The 26,223-nt window shown below is 41.5% G+C and overlaps 1 protein-coding gene across 1 annotated transcript in view; it reads right to left on the minus strand.

Moving 5' to 3' along the window:
* Positions 1 to 4,971: 4,971 nt before the first annotated feature.
* LOC124742170 (E3 ubiquitin-protein ligase BRE1A-like) overlaps positions 4,972 to 26,223 on the minus strand; it is a 31,108-nt gene continuing 9,856 nt past the window's right edge. Inside the window, exons 2-3 of the mRNA XM_047248758.1 lie at positions 6,964 to 8,001; positions 4,972 to 4,989 (exon numbers count right to left, since the gene is read on the minus strand). Of these exons, the coding sequence (XP_047104714.1) occupies positions 4,972 to 4,989; positions 6,964 to 8,001 (1,056 nt within the window). The remainder of the gene's footprint in view (positions 4,990 to 6,963; positions 8,002 to 26,223) is intronic.

Genomic DNA, 26,223 nt, shown 5'->3' on the forward strand with positions numbered 1-26,223 from the left:
AAGACTAACTCTTCTCATTGTTTGTGGTTGGCTTTGAGCGCTTCCTGGGAGTCCAGAATTAGATTCCGATGCACCAATGCTGCTTTACTGTTTCCGTTGGACCTTCACATTGAGAATGAAACACAGAAATTGCGTCGGGATTTGATTCAAATGGCACAATGCCGACAAGGTACTAGAAGACTGACTCTTCTCATTGTTTGTGGTTTGCTTTAAGCGCTTCCTGGGAGTCCAATATTAGATTCCGACGCACCAATTGAGCTTTACTGTACCCGATGAACTATCATATTGACGATAAAACAAAAAAAATGCTTCCGGATTTAATTCAAATGGCACAATGACGACAAGGTACAAGAAGACTGACTCTTCTCATTGTTTGTGGTTTGCTGTAAGCGTTTCCAGGGAAACCAGTATTAGATACCGATGCATTAATGCAGCCTCACTGTATCCGATGGACCTTGACATTGACGATGAAATACAGAAATAGCCTCGGGATTGAAATCAAATAGCACAATCCCAACAAGGTACAAGTGGACTGACTCTTCTCATTGTTTGTGGTTTGCTTTGAGCGCTTCCTGGGAGACCAGTATTAGATTCCGATGCATCAATGTAGCCACACTGTAACCGATGGACCTACACATTGACGATGAAACACCAAAATTGGGTCGGGATTTAATTCAAATGGCTCAAAGCCGACGAGGTACAAGAAGACTGACTCTTCTCATTGTTTGTGGTTTGCTGTGAGCATTTCCGGGGAGACCAGATTCCGATGCATAGATGCAGCTTTACTTTATGCGATGGACCTTCACATTGACGATGAATCACAGAAATTGGGTCGGGATTTAATTCAAATGGCACAATGCCGACAAGGTACAAGAGGACTGACTCTTCTCATTGTTTGTGGTTTGCTGTGAGCGTTTCCTGGGACACCAGTGTTAGATATCGTTACACCTTTACAGCTTTAATGTATCCGTTGGACCTACACAATGACGATGAAACACAGAAATTGGGTCGGGATTTAGTACAAATTGCACAATGGCGACAAGGAACATGAAGACAGACTCTTCTCATTGTTTGTGGTTTGCTTTGAGCGTTTCCTGGAAGACCAGTATTAGTTTCCGATGCACAAATGCAGCTTTAATGTTCCCGATTGACCTTCACATTGTCGATGAAACACAGAAATTGCGTCGGGATTTAATTTAAACTGCACAATGCCGACAAGGTACAAGAGGACTGACTCTTCTCATTGTTTGTGGTTTGCTTTGAGCATTTCCTGGGAGACAAGAATTAGATTCCGATGCACCAATGCAGCTTTACTGTATCCGATGGACCTTCACATTGACGAGTAAACATAGAAATTTTGTCGGTATTTCATTCAAAAGGCTCAATTTTTAACGAAATCGGCGGAAATGAATGGGATTGATTTGAAATTTCGTTAAAGAAGAATAATAAAATTTATCTGTTGTTTTTAAGTTAATTTTCTTTCGTGCGAACTTTGTTGTAGAACCACTCTCTTATTTTCGTGTGGTAATAAAAAATTTTTACTTAATTATTACGTACATTTAAGGAAAAAATAATATTTACGTGAACTCATATGAACTGGTTAAGAATATTAGGTTGAGAATTGGGTCCTTTAAATCATTCGGCCTTGGTATACACTTTCCTGATGCAGTGGATTTTTTGTTAAATATTTTTACTGAATTTTATCCCGGCACTAGCCATAGAACACAAGATTACCTCTATTAGCAGAAAATGTTTTAATTATTGCCAAGCCGACATTTATCACTGATCAAACCTACTTCATTACACATTTAAGATATTTTGAAAGAACCAAACTGTTTAAATTTCAATGTTAACTAACATTAGCTATCCGCCTACGAATGCACAAACGTATAATTAATTCAAATTTTATCAGCCACAGGATCACTGAAAAAGAAGAACAATTTCTTAATTCACCATTGATTTTTATGCATCTGTTCCCGATTTACGGGTTTGCTATTGTTGGTCGCGGCACAGCCCAGCAACACCGCTAAAAAAATGCTGAAAAATTCTTAAAGAAATTTTATAGATGACGTGGGCAAGCTAATTTACATAAATAATTCACACTTTTGATAAACTCTAATATATTTAGATCAAACAACAATACAACTCACATTAATTCGTAACGGATCGTCTAATGGCGGCTAAGTCCAGACAGAGACAAAAGAAGTCTACCCATTCGTAAAAAAAAACTTTTTCACAGTGTCCTACCGCAATGACTTCTGAACAGAGAAGACCAAAGAATACATAATGCATTGTGCTTAAATAGTATTGCTGACTATTAACATTTCTTTGCAAATTGACGATATTATTCTCTTCTGGCAACATTTTATATCTCTGCTATCGCAAATACTGACACATTTTACAATCACATAATAAATACAGAAAAATTCCTATCCTAAATACAGAGAAATATTACAACAAAAAATATAAGGAGAATAACAAATGTCTTTTACACCACATTCAGTAATATTTTTGTTCAATAATTACGATATATACAACTTGCCCAGAGCGGCGTATGTGGTACAAATAAACTCCTTTTTTTTTTTTTTAATAACGTGAGTTTGCCAGGGAACGTTACATTGCCCCCTGGCAGCATTTGGCAAAGAGTTTTTACACTTTGACACAATGGTGCCAGTAACGTTCTTTACACTTGTATATTTTACGGAATGGCTCTTTTATTTAGTCCCAGGATTATATAAGTTCATGGCTCCCCCATTTGGGCGTAGGCAAACAGGAAACCTGGGCAAAACTGTGCCGGAGCCCAGCCATCCCAGTTGGTTCGTGGTCAATATTGTCTCTTTAGCAGTTATTCATTTGAATTAAATTAGCAGTTCGTCACAAACGGTTACACAATTACACAATATCACAGTCACATACAGTTCGACGGAAGTTTTTTTGTGTATGATACTATTATTCTTGTGATACACTACAAGGACACTTGTCCTAGGATATATCACTTACGGACATACATAGTAAATGTTCAATGTTTATCGAAATGAAGTCATTGACATGTTATTCAGTTTATGTGAACATAAAAAAAAATCAATAATGCTGTATTTGGTGAGCGGTGCGGAGTGATTGTTGAGCGGCGCTCGGCGCGGCGCGCTGACTCCGTGTAGGTCACCGCCCCCGGCGTTGACAGCTACGGCGCGAAGGGGCGTGGCTGTCTGTCTGGTCTGCTACGGGCTGCTGCGGCCGCTGCATAGCTGATGTAGCCGGATGCGCGTTGGATATCCGCTCGCCCGTGCGACGTTTTCTTGCAGTGCTCCAGGAAACATGCAACAAGTTCAGAAACAGTGTACTATCCTTATAGGCATTTTTCCTGCTGTGGGAAAGAACGCACACAGTTAGTGGCAGTTATTACTCAGTAGGCCTTCACTAGTCTGGTTTGCACAATATTTCGTTGTCACAGTAACACGTTTTATGGGCACACAATATTTTTCACCATGTCATGACTTGTCATTAGTCACACGCAAGTTTTCACCTTAGGACAAAATGTATCTTCGTAGTCAATGCGCTTTCCTAGCGTCCCTTGACACACAAAGAGTTAAAGTTTGACACTAGCTTGATCCACCATCCGTTATCGGTTCACTGTTCGTGTCGTGCTAGTTCCTTGTCCACTTGCACACACGGCGATGATACAGTTTTTTATCACTTATACACAACTATTCCGTGACGTATTGCTGCAGGTTTAACAGTCACTGTCTGTCTCTGCCGCACAATACTGCACTTTTGTTTAAGTTCCTTTATTTTTATTTACAATGTCCGCTGTGCAATTTTTTTTTTTTTTTTTTTGTAATAGCACATTCGTAACTCTTTACCAAGGTGTGATATTTGCGTACATGGTAACAAAATATTAAAATTTGGTATTAGTTTGCCCAAAAGTCATCTATATTCGTGTTCGAGTAGATTTTATTTGTGCATTCCAGCCGGATTCAGGCATATTGTTCAATAACTCCTTTGAACTCATGTCACACTTTACTATCAACGTCCTACGTAACTACAGTGTAGTCTCTGTAGGCAAAAATTGACTTGGACTGTATCTGGCTAGCTCTTTTTTACTGTTTGAATCTGCACATGCTTCAATTGAAGCTTTTTTGTGCGTAACTTTGCATTACATAAATTTGCAACAAGTTTGCCTCCCGTGGTGCCCTCGGGTCACTACTGGGTGCATTATTTTCTCTAATAACATTGGTTAGATAATAAAGTTCTCAGGGCCTCATATTATTGATATTATTCTGGGTTCGAATCTGTCAATCTGACAGCTACACATATATACATACATACACATAATAGAGAAGATTGTGCCAAGAAATATTTCAAATTTGGGCACATAGAAAATTATGTAGTACACTAACTAATCATTACTAAAATGTTCTTTTTGATTGAACTCTGTCACAGCTTAACACTACAAATAATTGCACTAATCAGATTATCTGTGCAAACATTTAGAGCATGTTCTAGATAACACAAATTAAAAGAGTACATAACACAAATATCCATACACATAAGAAAGTCAATCATATTCTTATAACTAAACACTTCTACACTAGTACATTATCTCTAAAGATCACACATCATTAATGTTCATTATTTACAAAAGAATGGTGTCCACATAGGACTATTAGTCTTTTACTGTAGGAATGCTTTCACATCCTTACGCGGATACAGTCCCCGTACTCTCCCTGAGTGGGGATCTGCTAAGAGATAGCTACACTCATGTGGCACACTTACTACTCTAAAAGGTCCATTGTACACCAATTGCCACTTGCTATTCTGTTTCAAGGATGCCGAGGACTTAGGATGATTGCGTAAGAGTACCAAGTCCCCAACACTAAATTTTTGGTTATTCGTCACATGTCGATTATATTTTTCTTTCCTTTTTTGAGCGCACCTGGTAAGGTTGCACCCTGCTTTTCTTATCTTGTGTGCTTATATACAATGTATAACCTGAAAAATTTATTTAACTCTCCAAATGTTCGTAAAAAAACTTTTTCCTTCTTGGGCCAAGGAATGGAGTATGAGGCTCGACAGTAAGTTTTGTGAGGCTTTACCTCGATATTGTACTGATATCCCTTAACAATTCCTGGTCGTTCTGAAAATACATCTGCATAATTAGATAATAACTGTACCAAATCCTGCTGTTGCATAGAGTTCAAATTTTCGGACTGTGATACTTTGTTCACAAGTGCGTCCACATTTGCTTTTAATTGATCATCTTGTACGTCAGGATAATAGAGATTCTGACCTAGACAATGATTGTCTAAATGTAGTATCCACTGATTCCTACACCTTATGTTAATAGCGTTACAATTAGGTACAGGTACCTCTTCAGATCTGAGCATGGACAATTCTATTCTCCTACCAGCATTCATCAAGCTTAATTTTCCCCGAGAAAGGTCGATTATTGCGTCCCTTTCTCTTAAAAAATCTACCCCCAAAATGCAGGCTACCTTTAAACCCTTTACTACCAGGAATGAGCACGCTATGGCTTCATCCCCTACATACATCTCTACCCGCACTTGGAGTTTAATTATTTGTCGCTGTGCACTTATGGCTCCAGTGACTTTATTATGGCTCCAGTGACTTTACAATTATTCACGGGAAAAGTCAGCATACGCCTTTCCTTCCCCAGTACTTTGAATAAGTCCATACTCATAACACTGACAGTAGCACCTGTATCTACGACCGCTTGCACATCAATATTGTTAATTTTGATCTCTATTATCGCTTATACTTTGTCTTTGTGCTCCTTTATGCACGTGGATGGTTCAGTTATTAATTCATCTCCCATCTGTACCCCGTCATTATACCTAAGGATACAGATTTTGTTCGGTGTTTTGTTCTGTGTCGGGCTGCTCTCACTCCAAACCTCAGCCGACGATGGAGAGCGTATCTCGGCTGCATCTAGTTTGTTGAATTATTGCTAGTGGATGGGCGTGGCTGCTCTGTGTCACTGACCTCCACTATGTGCACGTTGTGTTGCGTCGGCCGCCACGGTTGCGCAATTGGCGCATTTTGTGGTGGCGGTCGGTTATTGTCATATCTATCACTGTTTTGCCGGTCCGGACTGGGCCTCTGGTTCTGCGGCCAAGTTCGGTTTGCATCATTATAAGTATTAGTGTTGCTCGGCCCCCTGGCATTTTTCCATCTATTATTGCTTGGTGGGCCTGTCTCATACCGGTCATCGAACCTCCTTTTCCGGTCATTATTCACCGGCGGACTATTGCCGTTCCGGTCTCTACCTCTATTTCCGTTTTGTGCATACTCTTGTCTCCTATTATTACCTCCGCCGTTTCCATTACTTGGTGGAGGCGTGTTATTTCTACCATTTCTATAACCGTTTCCGTTACTTCTAGCCTGTTCAGTGGCTGCCTTAACATCCTCCTGAATCAGGTCAATTGAGTCCAGAACAGACAAGAAATGTTCCATATCATTTTCAGGCACGTGTATAAGTTTTTCCTTTACATGTATCGGCAAGTGTGATTTCAAAAGTCTGATCAAATCCCGGGATGAAATCTGTTCGTCCCAGTAACGGGTCTTATTAATGTACTTCTCGAAATATTTTCGCAAATTGCCTAGTCGTGGAGAATACGGCTCTGGATTATATACCTCCTTCCGTAATCTCTCCTGGATACATGTTGACCAATATTTGGCCAAGAATGCTTTTTCAAATTGCTCATATGTATCACAACTGTCAGCTGCTTCGGTTGCCCATAATGCAGCAGCTCCTTGTATGTAAGACATAACGAGCTGTATTTTCTGGGTATGACTCCAAACGCTAGGCAAAATGTTTCCAAATCCCTTGATAAACACTACAGGGTGAACAGATTTCTTCTCCGTTGTAAAGATCTGAAACTGTCGGTTCCTAATCAAGCTTTCTTCAATCACTACTTTGGAATGACATTTATTTGTTTCGCTTACATTGGTTGCCTGTTCTGTCTCGCAGTCGCAATTTTTTACTGCAGTATTTATATGCCTATCATTGTTGGACCTGGCTGGCGTGACATACGCCCGTGCCTCGTCATGCCGCAAGCTAAGCTCCAACTCGGCAAGACGACGGTCCACACTCCGCTGCCACAGCGGAATGTCTTTGTGCACTATCCTTTTTAGATCTTGCACATCCGCACTTGAGCCCACATCTCTGGCCTCAATTGCGGCGTGCACTTTCTGATCTATTTCTTTTATGACTTCATTTTCTACTTTGTGCACTTGTTCGGTCACTTTGTTCTCAATTACTTGAGTTGTGTCAATTTCTAGTTGTTCGACCCTATTAGTCAGGACACTGATTTCCTCTACTATATTGGCGTTAGCCACTTGAACACTATCTACTCTTTCGCTTAATTCTTGCACCGTTTTGGGTATGGTTTCATATTTTTGTTTCAAACTAACAATCTCACTTTGCATAACTTCTAAAGTTTGCATCAACTGCAAGTCCCTCTCATGCAGGCGTCGGTCACGCTCTGCTTGTTTAGCATCACGTTCTCTATCGCGCTCTGCTTGTTTGGCAAATTCAGCTACCAATCTCTGGTCACGCTCTGCTTGTTCAGCATCACGTTCTCTATCGCGTTCTGCTTGTTTAGCATCACGTTCTCTATCGCGTTCTGCTTGTTTAGCATCACGTTCTCTATCACGCTCTGCTTGCACACGTACAAATTCAGCTTGGAAATTGAGCATGCGCTCGAACATAACTCTTAATGATTGCACTTCTGACACCTCACCACTCTCTGGTCCGTGTCCAGTGCTTGCGGATGGCACAGTATTTCCGCTATCAACTGAATCACTGGGTGGCAATGGCAACATTTCTTGTCCTTCTGCCCCCAGATTCTCACATTGTACTTCCTGAACTACGTCACTAACATTACTTTGTGTCCCACTTTCCAACTCGGTATCACTACTTACTGACTGTTGCTCATTATCCATGTTGATATCTTTCTGACTACGCAATCTAACCATAGTAAACTAAAGAAATAAAATCTGAACTAAATATCCTAACACTCAGGTTTCACTGACATAATCACACAAGAAATGGACATTAACTAATACACACTTACTATATACTACAATGACTAACTACCTAAATGTCCTGTTATTTTAAAACAATTTACTAACAACAAGCACACCACTAATGATCCGAGAACACTGCACTGAGGCTACTATACTACCCACAGGACAACTACACTGTAGCTTTACCTTTTGGTGATCTATCTTGGGTGCAGCTGCCCCCTGATATTGTGGTAGGTAATTAATTTTTCGAAATATTGAGCTCTCTTCTTCAACTTGCCTCTGGGTACATAGTGTTCTCATGCAAAAAATCATACACAGGTATTACCACACAATATTGGTTATGCAATACATACAATACATAGAAAAATTGTTAAATGTTCTGCAACAAAGTTCGACTATATTAATTCCCTAGTTATCTCACGGGTATTTAGTGGCCACTGCATATTCGAGCCCCACGTTGGGCGCCAATTTAACGAAATCGGCGGAAATGAATGGGATTGATTTGAAATTTCGTTAAAGAAGAATAATAAAATTTATCTGTTGTTTTTAAGTTAATTTTCTTTCGTGCGAACTTTGTTGTAGAACCACTCTCTTATTTTCGTGTGGTAATAAAAAATTTTTACTTAATTATTACGTACATTTAAGGAAAAAATAATATTTACGTGAACTCATATGAACTGGTTAAGAATATTAGGTTGAGAATTTGGTCCTTTAAATCATTCGGCCTTGGCATACACTTTCCTGATGCAGTGGATTTTTTGTTAAATATTTTTACTGAATTTTATCCCGGCACTAGCCATAGAACACAAGATTACCTCTATTAGCAGAAAATGTTTTAATTATTGCCAAGCCGACATTTATCACTGATCAAACCTACTTCATTACACATTTAAGATATTTTGAAAGAACCAAACTGTTTAAATTTCAATGTTAACTAACATTAGCTATCCGCCTACGAATGCACAAACGTATAATTAATTCAAATTTTATCAGCCACAGGATCACTGAAAAAGAAGAACAATTTCTTAATTCACCATTGATTTTTATGCATCTGTTCCCGATTTACGGGTTTGCTATTGTTGGTCGCGGCACAGCCCAGCAACACCGCTAAAAAAATGCTGAAAAATTCTTAAAGAAATTTTATAGATGACGTGGGCAAGCTAATTTACATAAATAATTCACACTTTTGATAAACTCTAATATATTTAGATCAAACAACAATACAACTCACATTAATTCGTAACGGATCGTCTAATGGCGGCTAAGTCCAGACAGAGACAAAAGAAGTCTACCCATTCGTAAAAAAAAACTTTTTCACAGTGTCCTACCACAATGACTTCTGAACAGAGAAGACCAAAGAATACATAATGCATTGTGCTTAAATAGTATTGCTGACTATTAACATTTCTTTGCAAATTGACGATATTATTCTCTTCTGGCAACATTTTATATCTCTGCTATCGCAAATACTGACACATTTTACAATCACATAATAAATACAGAAAAATTCCTGTCCTAAATACAGAGAAATATTACAACAAAAAATATAAGGAGAATAACAAATGTCTTTTACACCACATTCAGTGATATTTTTGTTCAATAATTACGATATATACAACTTGCCCAGAGCGGCGTATATGGTACAAATAAACTCCTTTTTTTTTTTTTTTAATAACGTGAGTTTGCCAGGGAACGTTACAAATTCCGACAGGGTACAAGCAGACTGACTATCGCATTGATTGTGCTTTGATTTGAGCTTCTCCTGGGAGACCAGTATTAGATTCCGATGCACCTAAGCTGCTATACTGTATCCGATGGACCTTTACATTGACGATGAAACACAGAAATTGCGTCGGGATTTAATTGAAATGGCATACTGCCGACAGGGTAGAAGAAGAGTGACTCTTCTCGTTGTATGTCGTTTGCTTTGAGCGTTTCCTGGGAGGCCAGTTATAGATTCCGATGCACCAATGCAGCTTTATTGTATCTGATGGACCTTCACATTGACGATGAAACACAGAAGGTGCGTCGGGATTTAATTCAAATGGCACAATGCCGACAAGGTACAAGAAGACTGACTCTTCTCATTGTTTGTGGTCTTCTTTGGGCGTTTCCTGGGAGACCAGTTTTGCATACCGATGCACAAATGCAGCTTTACTGTATCCGATGGACCATCACATTGACGATGAAACACAGAAATTGCGTCTGGATTAAATTCAAACGGCACAATGCCGACAAGGTACAGGAGGTCTTACTCTTCTCATTGTTTGTGGTTTGCTTTGAACGTTTCCTCGGAGACCAGTATTAGATTCCGATGCACCTAAGCTGCTATACTGTATCCGATGGACCTTTACATTGACGATGAAACACAGAAATTGCATCGGGATCTAATTCAAATGGCATAATGCGGACCTAAATACAAGAAGACTGACTCTTCTCATTGTATCTGGTTTGCTCTGAGCGTTTCCTGGGAGACCAGTATTAGATTCCGCCACACCATTGCAGCTTTACAGTATCCGATGGACATTCACATTGACGATGAAACACAAAAATTGCGTCGAAATTTCATTCAAAAAGCACAATGCCGACAGGGTACAAGACGACTGACTCCTCGCATTGTTTGTGCTTTGCTTTGAGTGTTTCCTGGGAGACCAGTATTAGATTCCGATGCACAAATGCAGCTTTACTATATCCGATGGATACATTGACGATGGAACACAGAAATTGCGTCGGGATTTAATTCAAATGGCAAAATGCCGACAAGGTTGAAGAAGAGTGACACTTCTCGTTGTTTGTGGTTTGCTTTGAGCGTTTCCTGGGAGGCCAGTTTAAGATTCCGATGCACCAATGCTGCTTTGCTGTAACCGATGGCGCTTCACATTGACGATGAAACACAGAAATTGCGTCGGGATTTAATTCAAATGGCATAATGCGGACAAGGTAGAAGAAGAGTGACTCTTCTCGTTGTTTGTGGTTTGCTTTGAGCGTTTCCTGGGAGGCCAGTTATAGATTCCGATGCACCAATGCAGCTTTATTGTATCCGATGGACCTTCACATTGACGATTAAACACAGATATTGAGTCGGGATTTAGTTTAAATGGCACAATGGCGACTTAAGTACAAGAGGACCGACTCTTCTCATTGTTTGTGGTTTGCTACGAGCGTTTCCTGGGGGACCAGTATTAGATTCCGATGCACCAATGGAGCCTTACTGTATCCAATGGATACATTGACGATGAAACACAGAAATTGCGTCGGGATTTAATTCAAATGGGAAAATGCCGACAAGGTAGAAGAAGAGTGACTCTTCTCGTTGTTTGTTGTTTGCTTTGAGCGTTTCCTGGGAGGCCAGTTTTAGATTCCACTGCACCAATGCCGCTTTATTGTATCCGATGGACTTCCACATTGACGATGAAACACAGAATTTGCGTCGGGATGTAATTCATATGGCACAATGCCGACAATGTACAAGGAGACTGACTCTTCGCATTGTTTGTGGTTTGCTTTGAGCGTTTCCTGGGAGACCAGTATTAGATTCCGATGCACCTATGCAGCTTAACTGTAACCGATGGACCTTCACATCGACGATGAAACACAGAAATTGCGTCTGGATTAGATTCAAACGGCACAATGCCGACAAGGTACAGGAGGTCTTACTCTTCTCATTGTTTGTGGTTTGCTTTGAACGTTTCCTCGGAGACCAGTATTAGATTCCGATGCACCAATGCAGCTCCACTGTATCCGATGGACCTTCACATTGACGATGAAACACAGAAAATGCCTCGGGATTTAATTCATATGGCACAATGCCGAGAATGTACAAGAAGACTGACCCTTCTCACTGTTTGTGGTTTGTTTTGAGCGTTTCCTGGGAGACCAGTATTAGATCACGATTCATCAATGTAGCTATACTGTAACCGATGGACCTTCACATTGACGATGAAACAACGAAATTGCGTCGGGATTTAACTCAAATGGCACAATGCCGACAAGGTACTAGAAGACTGACTCTTCTCATTGTTTGTGGTTTGCTTTGAGCGATTCCTGGGAGACCAGTTTTACATACCGATGCACAAATGCAGCTTTACTTTATCCAATGGACCTTCACATTGACGATGATACACAGATATTGCATCGGAATCTAATTCTAATGGCACAATGCCGACATAAGTACAAAAAGACTGACTCATCTCATTGTTTGTGGTTTGCTTTGAGCGTTTCCAGGAAGAGCAGTATTAGATTCCGACGCACCATTGCTGCTTTACTGTATCCGATGGATATTCACATTGACAATGAAACACCGAAATTGCGTCCGGATTTACTTCAAATGGCTCAATGCCGACAAGGTACAAGAAGACTGACTCTTGTCGTTGTTTGTGGTTTGCTTTGAGCGTTTCCTGGGAGACCAGTATTAGATTCCGATGCATAGATTCGGCTTTACTTTAAGCGATGGACCTTCACATTGACGATGAATCACAGAAATAGGATCGGGGTTTAATTCAAATGGCACAAAGCCGACAAGGTACAAGAGGACTGACCCTTCTCATTGTTTGTGGTTTGCTTTGAGCGTTTCCTGGGACACCTGTGTTAGATATCGTTACACCTTTACAGCTTTAATGTATCCGATGGACCTTCACAATGACGATGAAACACAGAAATTGCGTCGGGATTTAGTTCAAATTGCACAATGGCGACGAGGAACAAGAGGACAGACTCTTCTCATTGTTTGTGGTTTGCTTCGAGCGTTTCCTGGAAGACCAGTATTAGTTTCCGATGCACCAATGCAGCTTTAATGTACCCGATGGACCTTCACATTGACGATGAAACACAGAAATTGCGTCGTGATTTAATACAAATATCACAATGCCGACAAGGTACAAGAAGACTGACTCTTCTCATTGTTTGTGGTTTGCTTTGAGCGTTTCATGGGAGACCAGTATTAGATTGCAATACAGCTTTACTGTATCCGATGGACCTTCACATTGACGATGAAACACATAAATTGCGTCGGGATTTAATTCAAACTGCACAATGCCGACAAGGTACAAGAGGACTGACTCTTCTCATTGTTTGTGGTTAGCTTTGAGCGTTTCATGGGAGACCAGTATTAGATTGCAATGCAGCTTTACTGTATCCGATGGACCTTCTCATTGATGATGAAACACATAAATTGCGTCGGGATTTAATTCAAATGGCACAATGCCGACAGGGTACAAGAAGACTGACTCTTCGCATTGTGTGTGGTTTGCTCTGAGCGTTTCCTGGGAGACCACTATTAGATTCCGATGCACCAATGCAGCTTTACTGTATCTCATAGATACATTGACGATGAAACGCAGAAATTGCGTCGGGATTTAATTGAAATGGCAAAATGCCGACAAGGTAGAAGAAGAGTGACTCTTCACGCTGTTTGTGGTTTGCTTTAAGCGTTTCCTGGGTAGCCAGTTTTAGATTCCGATGCACCAATGCTGCTTTACTGTATCCGATGGATACATTGACGATGAAACACAGAAATTGCGTCGGGATTTAATTCCAATGGCAAAATGCCGACAAGGTAGAGGAAGAGTGACTCTTCTCGTTGTTTGTTGTTTGCTTTGAGCGTTTCCTGGGAGGCCAGTTTTAGATTCCACTGCACTAATGCTGCTTTACTGTATCAGATGGACGTTCACATTGACGATGAAACACAGAATTTGCATCGGGATGTAATTCAAATGGCACAATGCCGACAAGGTACAAGAAGACTGACTCTTCTCATTGTTTGTGGTTTGCTCTGAGCGTTTCCTCGGACACCAGTATTACTTTCCGATGCACCTATGCAGCTTTAATGCATCCGGTGGACCTTCACATTGACGAATGGCACAATGCCGACAAGGTACAAGAAGACTGACTCATCTCATTGTTTGTGGTTTGCTTTGAGCATTTCCTGGGAGACCAGTATTAGATTTAGATGCACAAATGCAGCTTCACTGTATCCGATGGACCTTCACATTGGCGATGAAACTGAGAAATTGCGTCGGTATTTAATTCAAGCGGCACAATGCCGACAAGGTACTAGAAGACTGATTCTTCTCATTGTTTGTGGTTTTTCTTTGAGCGTTTCCTGGGAGACCAGTATTAGATTCAGATACACCAAAGCAGCTTTACTGTATCCGATGGACCTTCACATTGGCGTTGAAACTGAGAAATTGCGACGGGATTTAATTCAAGTGGCTCAATGCCGACAAGGTACTAGAAGACTGACTTTTCTCATTGTTTGTGGTTTGTTTTGATCGTTTCATGGGTGACCAGTATTAGATTACGATGCACCAATGCAGCTTTACTGTATCCAATGGACCATCACATTGACGATGATACACATAAATAGCATCGGGATCTAATTCAAATGGCACAATGCCGACTTAAGTACGAGAAGACTGACTCTTCGAATTGTTTGTGCTTTGCTTTGAGCGTTTCCAGGGACATTAGTATTAGATTACGTTGCAACAATGCAGCTTTACTGTATCCGATGGACCTTCACATTGACGAATAAACACAGATATTGAGTCGGGATTTAATTCAAATGGCACATTGGCGACTTAAGTACAAGATTACTGACTCTTCTCATTCTTTGTGGTTTGCTATGAGCGTTTCTTGGGGGACCAGTATTAGATTCCGATGCTCCAATGCAGTTTTACTGTATCCGATGGATACATTGGCGATGAAACACAGACATTGCGTCGGGAATTAATTCAAATGGCAAAATGCCGACAAGGTAGAAGAAGAGTGACTCTTCTCGTTGTTTGTGGTTTGCTTTGACCGTTTCCTGGGAGGCCAGTTTTAGATTCCGATGCACCAATGCTGCTTTACTGCATCCGATGGACCTTCACATTGACGATGAAACACAGAAATTGCGTCGGGATGTAATTCAAATGGCACAATGCCGACAATGTACAAGATGACTGACTCTTCTCATTGTTTTTGGTTTGCTTTGTACGTTTCCTGGGAGACCAGTATTGGATTGCGATGCACCTATGCAGCTTAACTGTATTCGATGGACCTTCACATTGACGATGAAACACAGAAATTGCGACGGTATTTAATTCAAATGGCACAATGCTGACAAGGTACAAGAAGACTGACTCTTCTCATTGTTTGTGGTTTGTTTTGAAGGTTTCATGGGTGACAAGTATTAGATTACGATGCACCAATGCAGCTTTACTGTATCCGATGGATCTTCACATTGACGATGAAACACAGAAATTGCGTCGGGATTTAATTCAAACGGCACAATGCCGACAAGGTACAGGAAGTCTTACTCTTCTCATTGTTTGTGGTTTGTTTTGATCGTTTCCTGGGAAACCAGTATTAGATTTCGATGCACCAATGCAACACTACTGTATCCGATGGACCTTCACATTGACGATGAAACACAGAAAATGCGTCGGGATTTAATTCAAATGGCACAATGCCGAGATTCTAAAAGAGAGACTGACTCTTCTCACTGTTTGTGGTTTGCTTTGAGCGTTTCCTGGGAGACCAGTATTAGATTCCGATGCATCAATGTAGCTATACTGTAACCGATGGACCTTCACGTTGACGATGAAACACCGAAATTACGTCGGGATTTAATTCAAATGGCTCAATGCCGACAAGGTACACCAAGACTGATTCTGCTCATTGTATGTGGTTTGCTTTGAGCGTTACCTCGGAGACCAGTTTTAGATTCCGATGCACCTATGCAGGTTTACTGCTTCCGATGGACCTTCACATTGACGATGAAACACAGAAATTGCGTCGGGATTTAATTTGAATGGCACAATGCCGACAAGGTACAGGAAGACTTACTCTTCTCATTGTTTGTGGTTTGCTTTGAGCGCTTCCTGGGAGACCAGTATTAGATTCCGATGCACCATTGCAGCTTTAGTATATCCGATGGACGTTCACATTGACGATGAAACACAGATATTGCGTCGGGAGTTAATTCAAATGGCACAATGCCGTCAAGGAACAAGAAGACTGACCTTTCTCATTGTTTGTGGTTTGTTCTGAGCGTTTCCTGGGACACCAGTATTAGTTTCGGATGCACCTATGCAGCTTTAATGTATCCGGTGCACCATCACATTGACGAAGAAACACAGAAATTGCATCGGAATGTAATTCAAATGGCACAAAGGTAACTTAAGTACAAGATGACAGACTCTTTTTATTGTTTGTGGTTTGCTATAAGCGTTTCCCGGGTGACCAGTACTAGATTCCGATGCACCAATGCAGCTTTGCAGTATCCAATGGATACATTGACGATGAAACACAGAAATTACGTCGGGATTTAATTCAAATGGCAAAATGCCGACAAGGTAGAGGAAGACTGACTCTTCTCATTGACTGTGGTTTGCTTTGAGCGTTTCCTGGAAGACCAGTATTAGATTCCGCTGCACCAAAACAGCTTTACTGTATCCGATGAACCTTCACATAGACGAGAAAACACAGAAATTTCTTCGGGATTTAATTTGAACGGCACAATGCCGACAAGGTATAGGAAGACTTACTCTTCTCATTCTTTGTGGTTTTTTTTAACGTTTCCTGGGAGACCATTACTAGATTCCGATGCACCTTTGCAGCTTTACTGTATCCGATGGACCTTCACATTGACGATGAAACACAGAGATTGCGTCGGTATTTAATTCAAATGGCACAATGCCGACAAGGTAAATGAAGACTGACTCCTCTCATTGTTTGTGGTTTGCTTTGAGCGTTTCATGGGAGACCAGTATTAGATTCCGCTGCACCAAAACAGCTTTACTGTATCCGATTGACCTTCACATTGACGATGAAACACAGAAATTGCGTCGGTATTTAATTCAAAAGGCACAATGCCGACAAGGTACATAAAGGCTGCCTTTTTTCTCATTGTTTGTGGTTTGCTTTGAGCGTTTCCTGGGAGACCAGTATTAGATTCCCATGCACCAATGCAGGTTTACTGTATCCGATGAACCTTCACATAGACGAGAAAACACAGAAATTGCTTCGGGATTTAATTTGAACGGCACAATGCCGACAAGGTATAGGAAGACTTACTCTTCTCATTGTTTGTGGTTTTTTTTAACGTTTCCTGGGAGACCATTACTAGATTCCGATGCACCTTTGCAGCTTTACTGTATCCGATGGACCTTCACATTGACGATGAAACACAGAGATTGCGTCGGTATTTAATTCAAATGGCACAATGCCGACAAGGTACATGAAGACTGACTCCTCTCATTGTTTGTGGTTTGCTTTGAGCGTTTCATGGGAGACCAGTATTGGATTCCGATGCACCAATGCAGCTTTACTGTATCCGATGGACCTTCACATTGACGATGAAACACAGAAATTGCGTCGGTATTTAATTCAAAAGGCACAATGCCGACAAGGTACAAGAACACTGACTTTTCTCATTGTTTATGGTTTGTTTTGAGCGTTTCATGGGTGACCAGTATTAGATTACGATGCACCAATGCGGCTTTACTGTATCTGATGGATCTTCACATTGACGATGAAACACAGAAATAGCGTCGGGATGTAATTCAAACGGCACAATGCCGACAAGGTACAGGAAGTCTTACTCTTCTCATTGTTTGTGGTTTGCTTTGAGCGTTTCCTGGGAGTCCAGTATTAGATTTCGATGCACCAATGCAACACTACTGAATCCGATGGACCTTCACATTGACGATGAAACACAGAAAATGCGTCGGGATTTAATTCAAATGGCACAATGCCGAGAATCTACAAGAGGACTGACTCTTCTCACTGTTTGTGGTTTGCTTTGAGCGTTTCCTGGGAGACCAGTATTAGATTCCGATGCATCAACGTAGCTATACTGTAACCGATGGACCTTCACATTGACGATGAAACACCGAAATTACGTCGGGATTTAATTCAAATGGCTCAATGCCGACAAGGTACACTAAGACTGATTCTGCTCATTGTTTGTGGTTTGCTTTGATCGTCTCCTGGGAGACCAGTTTTAGATACCGTTGCGCCAATGCATCTTTTCTATGTCCAATGGACATTCACATTGACGGTGGAACACAGTAATTAAGTCGGGATTTATTTCAAATGTTACAATGCGGCAAGGTACAAGAAGTCTGCCTCTTCTCATTGTTTGTGGTTTGCTTTTAGCGCTTCCTGGGAGACCAGTTTTAGATTCCGACGCACCAATTGAGCTTTACTGTACCCGATGAACTTTCACATTGACGATAAAACACAGAAAATTCGTCGGGATTTAATTCAAATGGCACAATGACGACAAGGTACAAGAAGACTGACTCTTCTCATTGTTTGTGGTTTGCTTTGAGCGTTTCCTGGGGGACGAGTATTAGATTCCGATGCAACAATGCAGTATAACTGTATCCGATCTACCTTTGCATGTCTATGAAACACAGAAATTGCGTCGGGATTTAATTGAAATGGCACAATGCCGACAAGGTACAAGAAGACTGACTCTTCTCAATGTTTGTGGTTTGCAGTAAGCGTTTTCAGGGAAACCAGTATTAGACACCGTTGCATTAATGCAGCTTCACTGTATTCGATGGACCTTTATATTGACGATGAAATACAGAAATAGCCTCGGGATTGAAATCAAATAGCACAATCCCAACAAGGTACAAGTGGACTGACTCTTCTCATTAATTGTGGTAGGCTTTGAGCGTTTCCTGGGAGCCCAGAATTAGATTCCGATGCAATAGTGCAGCTTTAATGTTCCGATGGACCTACACATTGACGAGGAAACATAGAAATTGTATCGGGATTTAATTCAAATGGCAACTCTCCTCATTGTTTGTGGTTTGCTTTGAGCGCTTCCTGGGGGACCAGTATTAGATTCCGATGCATCAATGTAGCCATACTGCAACTGATGGACATTCACATTGACGATGAAACTCCAAAATTGCGTCGAGATTTAATTCAAATGGCTCAAAGCCGACAAGGTAGAAGAAGACTGACTCTTCTCATTGTTTGTGGTTTGCTTTGTGCGTTTCCTGGGAGACCAGTATTAGATTCCGATGCATAGATGCAGCTTTACTTTATGCGATGGACCTTCACATTGACGATGAAACACAGAAATTGGGTCGGGAATTAATTCAAATGGCACAATGCCGACAAGGTACAAGAGGACTGACTCTTCTCATTGTTTGTGGTTTGCTCTGAGCGTTTCCTGGGACACCAGTGTTAGATATCGTTACACCTTTACAGCTTTAATGTATCCGTTGGACCTACACAATGACGATGAGACACAGAAATTGGGTCGGGGTTTGGTTCAAATTGCACAATGGCGACAAGGAACAAGAAGACAGATTCTTCTCATTGTTTGTGGTTTGCTTTGAGCGTTTCCTGGAACACCAGTATTAGTTTCCGATGCACCAATGCAGCTTTAATGTTCCCGATGGACCTTCACATTGACGATGAAACACAGAAATTGCGTTGGGATATAATTTAAACTGCACAATGCCGATAAGGTACAAGAGGACTGACTCTTCTCATTGTTTGTGGTTCGCTTTGAGCATTTCCTGGGAGACAAGTATTAGATTCCGATGCACCTAAGCAGCTATACTGTTTCCGATGGACCTTCACATTGACGATTAAACACAGATATAGAGTCGGGATGTAATTAAAAAGGCACAATGGCGACTTAAGTACAAGAGGACAGACTCTTCTCGTTGTTTGTGGTTTGCTTTGAGCGTTTCCTGGGAGGCCCATTTTAGATTCCGATGCTCCGATGCTGCTTTACTGTATCCGATGGACCTTCACATTGACGATGAAACACAGAAATTGCGTCCGGATTTTATTCAAATGGCATACTGCCGACAGGGTAGAAGAAGAGTGACTCTTCTCGTTGTTTGTGGTATGCTTTGAGCGTTTCCTGTTAGGCCAGTTATAGATTCCGATGCACCAATGCCACTTTATTGAATCTGATGGACCTTCACATTGACGATGAAACACAGAAATTGCGTCGTTATTTAATTCAAATGGCACAATGCCGACAAGGTACAAGAAGACTGACTCTTCTCTTTGTTTGTGGTTTTCTTTGGGCGTTTCCTGGGAGACCAGTTTTGCATACCGATGCACAAATGCAGCTTTACTGTATCCGTTGGACCTTCACATTGACGATGAAACACAGAAATTGCATCGGGATCTAATTCAAATGGCACAATGCCGACCTAAGTACAAGAAGACTGACTCTTCTCATTGTATCTGGTTTGCTCTGAGCGTTTCCTGGGAGACCAGTATTTGATTCCGATGCACCTAAGCAGCTATACTGTAACCGATGGACCTTCACATTGACGATGAAACACCAAAATTGCGTCGGGATTTAATTTAAACTGCACAATGCCGACAAGGTACAAGAGAACTGACTCTTCTCATTGTCTGTGGTTTGCTTTGAGCATTTCTCGGGAGACAAGTATTGGATTCCGATGCACCTAAGCAGCTATACTGTAACCGATGGACCGTCACATTGACGATGAAACACCAAAATTGCGTCGGGATTTAATTCAAATGGCACAATGCCGACAAGGTACAAGAAGACTGACTCTTCTCATTGTTTGTGGTTTTCTTTGGGCGTTTCTTGGGAGACCAGTTTTGCATACCGATGCACAAATGCAGCTTTACTGTATCCGATTGACCTTCACATTGACGATGAAACACAGAAATTGCATCGGGATCTAATTCAAATGGCACAATGCCGACCTAAGTACAAGAAGACTGACTCTTCTCATTGTATCTGGTTTGCTCTGAGCGTTTCCTGCGAGACCACTATTAGATTCCGACGCACCACTGCAGCTTTACAGTTTCCGATGGACATTCACATTGACGATGAAACACAAAAATTGCGTCGAAATTTCATTCAAAAGGCACAATGCCGACAGGGTACAAGAAGACTGACTCTTCGCATTGTTTGTGCTTTGCTTTGAGTGTTTCCTGGGAGACCAGAATTAGATTCCGATGCACCAATGCAGTTTTACTGTATCCGATGGATACATTGACGATGGAACACAGAAAATGCGTCGGGATTTAATTCAAATGGCAAAATGCCGACAACGTAGAAGAAGAGTGGCTCTTCTCGTTGTTTGTGGTTTGCTTTGAGCATTTCCTTTGAGGTCAGTTTTAGATTCCGATGCACCAATGTTGCGTTACTGTATCCGATGGACCTTCACACTGACGATGAAACACAGAAATTGCGTCGGGATTTAATTCAAATGGCATAATGCGGACAAGGTAGAAGAAGAGTGACTCTTCTCGTTGTCTGTGGTTTGCTTTGAGCATTTCCTGGGAGGCCAGTTTTAGATTCCGATGCACCAATGCAGCTTTATTGTATCTGATGGACCTTCACATTGACGATGAAACAGAGAAATTGCTTCGGGATTTAATTCAAATGGCACAATGGCGACGAGGAACAGGAAGACAGACTCTTCTCATTGTTTGTGGTTTGCTTTAAGCGTTTCCTGGAAGACCAGGATTAGTTTCCGATGCACCAAAGCAGCTTTAATGTACCCGATGGACCATCACATTGACGATGAAACACAGAAATTGCGTCGTGATTTAATACAAATATCACAATGCCGACAAGGTACAAGAAGATTGACTCGTCTCATTGTTTGTGGTTTGCTTTGAGCGTTTCATGGAAGACCAGTATTAGATTGCAATGCAGCTTTACTGTTTCCGATGGACCTTCACATTGACGATGAAACACATAAATTGCGTCGGGATTTAAATCAAACTGCACAATGCCGACAATGAACAAGAGGACTGACTCTTCTTATTGTTTGTGGTTTCCTTTGAGCATTTCCGGGGAGTCCAGTATTAGATTCCGATGCACCAATGCAGCTTTACTGTATCCGATGGACTTTCACATTGGCGATGAAACTCAGAAATTGCGTCGGGATGTAATTCAAATCGCACAATGTCGACAACATACTAGAAGACTGACTCTTCTCATTGTTTGTGGTTTGCTTTGGGAGTTTCCTGGGAGACCAGTTTTACATACCGATGCACAAATGCAGCTTTACTGTTTCCGATGGACGTTCACATTGACGATGAAACACTGAAATTGCGTCGGGATTTAATACAAATATCACAATGCCGACAAAGTACAAGAAGACTGACTCTTCTCATTGTTTGTGGTTAGCTTTGAGCGTTTCATGGGAGACCAGTACTAGATTGCAATGCAGCTTTACTGTATCCGATGGACCTTCACATTGATGATGAAACACATAAATTGCGTCGGGATTTAATTCAAATGGCACAATGCCGACAGGGTACAAGAAGACTGACTCTTCGCATTGTTTGTGCTTTGCTTTGAGCGTTTCCTGGGAGACCAGTATTAGATTCCGATGCACCAATGCAGCTTTACTGTATCCAATGGATACATTGACGATGAAACACAGAAACTGCGTCGGGATTTAATTGAAATGGCAAAATGCCGACTAGGTAGAGGAGGAGTGACTCTTCTCCTTGTTTGTTGTTTGCTTTGAGCGTTTCCTGGGAGGACAGTTTTAGATTCCACTGCACCAATGCTGCTTTACTGTATCTGATGGACCTTCACATTGACGATGAAACACAGAATTTGCATCGGGATGTAATCCAAATGGCACAATGCCGATAAGGTACAAGAAGGCTGACTCTTCTCATTGTTTATGGTTTGCTTTGATCGTTTCCTGGGAGACCAGTATTAGATCCCGATGCAACTATGCAGCTTAACTGTATCTGATGGACCTTCACATCGACAATGAAACACAGAAATTACGTCGGATTTAAATTCAAATGGCCCAATGCCGACAAGGTACAAGAAGACTGACTCTTCTCATTGTTTGTGGTTTATTTGAGCGCTTCATGGGAGACCAGTATTAGATTCCGATGCACCAATGCAGCTTTACTGTATCTGATGGACCTTCACATTGACAATGAAACAGAGAAATTGCGTCGGAATTTAATTCAAACGGCATAATGCCGACAAGGTACAGGAAGTCTTACTCTTCTCATTGTTTGTGGTTTGCTTTGAGCGTTTCCTGGGAGACCAGTATTAGATTCCGATGCACCAATGCAGCTCTACTGTATCCGATGGACCTTCACATTGACGATGAAACAACGAAACAGCGTCGGGATTTAATTCAAATGGATCTATGCCGACAAAGTACACGAAGACTGATTCTGCTCATTGTTTGTGGTTTGCTTTGGGCGTTACCTCGGAGACCAGTATTAGATTCCGATGCACCAATGCAGCTTTAGTGTATCTGATGGACATTCACATTGACGATGAAAACCAGAAATTGCGTTGGGATTTAATTCAAATGGCACAATGCCGACAAGGTACAAGAAGACTGACTCTTCTCATTGTTTGTGGTTTGCTCTGTGCGTTTCCTGGGACACCAGTATTACTTTCCGATGCACCTATGCAGCTTTAATGTATCCAGTGGACCTTCACATTGACGATGAAACACAGAAATTGCGACGGGATGTGATACAAATGGCACAATGCCGACAAGGTACAAGAAGACTGACTCATCTCATTGTTTGTGGTTTGCTTTGAGCAGTTCCTGGGAGACAAGTATTAGATTCAGATGCACCAATGCAGCTTTACTGTATCCGATGGACCTTCACATTGGCGATGAAACTGAGAAATTGCGTCGGGATTTAATTCATGCGGCACAATGCCGACAAGGTACTGGAAGACTGACTCTTCTCATTGTTTGTGGTTTGCTTTGAGCGTTTCCTGGGAGACCAGTATTAGATTCAGATGCACCAATGCAGCTTTACTTTATCCAATGAACCATCACATTGACGATGATACACATAAATTGCATGGGATCTATTTGAAATGGCACAATGCCGACTTAAGTACAAGAAGACTGACTCTTCATATTGTTTGTGGTTTGCTTTGAGCGTTTCCAGGGAGAGCAGTATCAGATTCCGACGCACCATTGCAGCTTTACTGTATCCGATGGACATTCACATTGACGATGAAACACAGAAATTGCGTCGGGATGTAATTCAAATGGCACAATGCCGACAATGTACAAGAAGACTGACTCTTCTCATTGTTTTTGGTTTGCTTTGTACGTGTCCTGGGAGACCAGTATTGGATTCCGATGCACCTATGCAGCTTAACTGTATCCGATGGACCTTCACATTGACGATGAAACACAGAAATTGCGTCGGTATTTAATTCAAAAGGCACAATGCCGACAAGGTACAAGAAGACTGACTTTTCTCATTGTTTATGGTTTGTTTTGAGCGTTTCATGGGTGACCAGTATTAGATTACGATGCACCAATGCGGCTTTACTGTATCTGATGGATCTTCACATTGACGATGAAACACAGAAATTGCGTCGGGATTTAATTCAAACGGCACAATGCCAACAAGGTACAGGAAGTCTTACTCTTCTCATTGTTTGTGGTTTGCTTTGAGCGTTTCCTGGGAGTCCAGTATTAGATTTCGATGCACCAATGCAACACTACTGAATCCGATGGACCTTCACATTGACGATGAAACACAGAAAATGCGTCGGGATTTAATTCAAATGGCACAATGCCGAGAATCTACAAGAGGACTGACTCTTCTCACTGTTTGTGGTTTGCTTTGAGCGTTTCCTGGGAGACCAGTATTAGATTCCGATGCATGAACGTAGCTATACTGTAACCGATGGACCTTCACATTGACGATGAAACACCGAAATTACGTCGGGATTTAATTCAAATGGCTCAATGCCGACAAGGTACACTAAGACTGATTCTGCTCATTGTTTGTGGTTTGATTTGAGCGTTACCTTGGAGACCAGTTTTAGATTCCGATGCACCAATGCAGGTTTACTGTTTCCGATGGGCCTTCACATTGACGATGAAACACAGAAATTGCGTCGGGATTTAATTTGAGCGGCACAATGCCGACAAGGTACAGGAAGACTTACTCTTCTCATTGTTTGTGGTTTGCTTTGAGCGCTTCCTGGGAGATCAGTATTAGATTCCGATGCACCATTGCAGCTTTAGTGCATCCGATGGACCTTCACATTGACGATGAAACACAGAAAATGCGTCGGGAGTTAATTAAAATGGTACAATGCCGACAAGGAACAAGAAGACTGACTTTTCTCATTGTTTGTGGTTTGCTCTGAGCGTTTCCTGGGACACCAGTATTAGTTTCGTATGCACCTATGCAGCTTTAATGTATTCGTTCGACCATCACATTGACGATGAAACACAGAAATTGCGTCGGAATTTAATTCAAATGGCACAAAGGTGACTTAAGTACAAGATGACTGACTCTTCTCATTGTTTGAAGTTTGCTATGAGCGAGTCCCGGGTGACCAGTATTAGATTCCGATGCACCAATGCAGCTTTGCAGAATCCAATAGATACATTGACGATGAAACACAGAAATTACGTCGGGATTTAATTCAAATGGCAATATGCCGACAAGGTAGAGGAAGACTGACTCTTCTCATTGACTGTGGTTTGTTTTGAGCACTTCCAGGGAAACCAGTATTAGTTTCCGATGCACCAATGCTGCTTTACTGTATCCGATGGACCTTCACAATGACAATGAAACACAGATCTTTCGTCGGGATTTGATTCAAATGGCACAATGCCGACAAGGTACAAGAAGACCGATTCTTCTGATTGTTTGTGGTTTGCATTGAGCGTCTCCTGGGAGACCAGTTTTAGATACCGTTGCACCAATGCAGCTTTACTATGTCCGATGGCCTTTCACATTGACGGTGAAACACAGTAATTGCGTCGGGATTTAATTCAAATGGCACAATGCCGACAAGGTACAAGAAGACTGACTCTTCTCATTGTTTGTGGTTTGCTTTGAGCGTTTCCTGGGAGACCAGTTTCACATACCGATGCACAAATGCCGCTTTTCTTTATCCAATGGACCTTCACATTGACGATGATACACAGAAATTGCATCGGGAACTAATTCAAATGGCACAATGCCAACATAAGTACAAGAAGGCTGACTCTTCTTATTGTTTGTGGTTTGCTTTCAGCGTCTCCAGGGGGAGCAGTATTAGATTCCGACGCACCATTGCAGGTTTACTGTATCCGATGGACTTTCACATTGACGACGAAACACAGAAATTGCGCGGGATATAATTCAAATGGCACAATGCCGACAAGGAACAAGAAGACTGACTCTTCGCATTGTTTGTGGTTTGCTTTG

Source organism: Schistocerca piceifrons, unplaced genomic scaffold, assembly GCF_021461385.2.
Source record: "Schistocerca piceifrons isolate TAMUIC-IGC-003096 unplaced genomic scaffold, iqSchPice1.1 HiC_scaffold_2167, whole genome shotgun sequence".
Classification (NCBI taxonomy): domain Eukaryota; kingdom Metazoa; phylum Arthropoda; class Insecta; order Orthoptera; family Acrididae; genus Schistocerca; species Schistocerca piceifrons.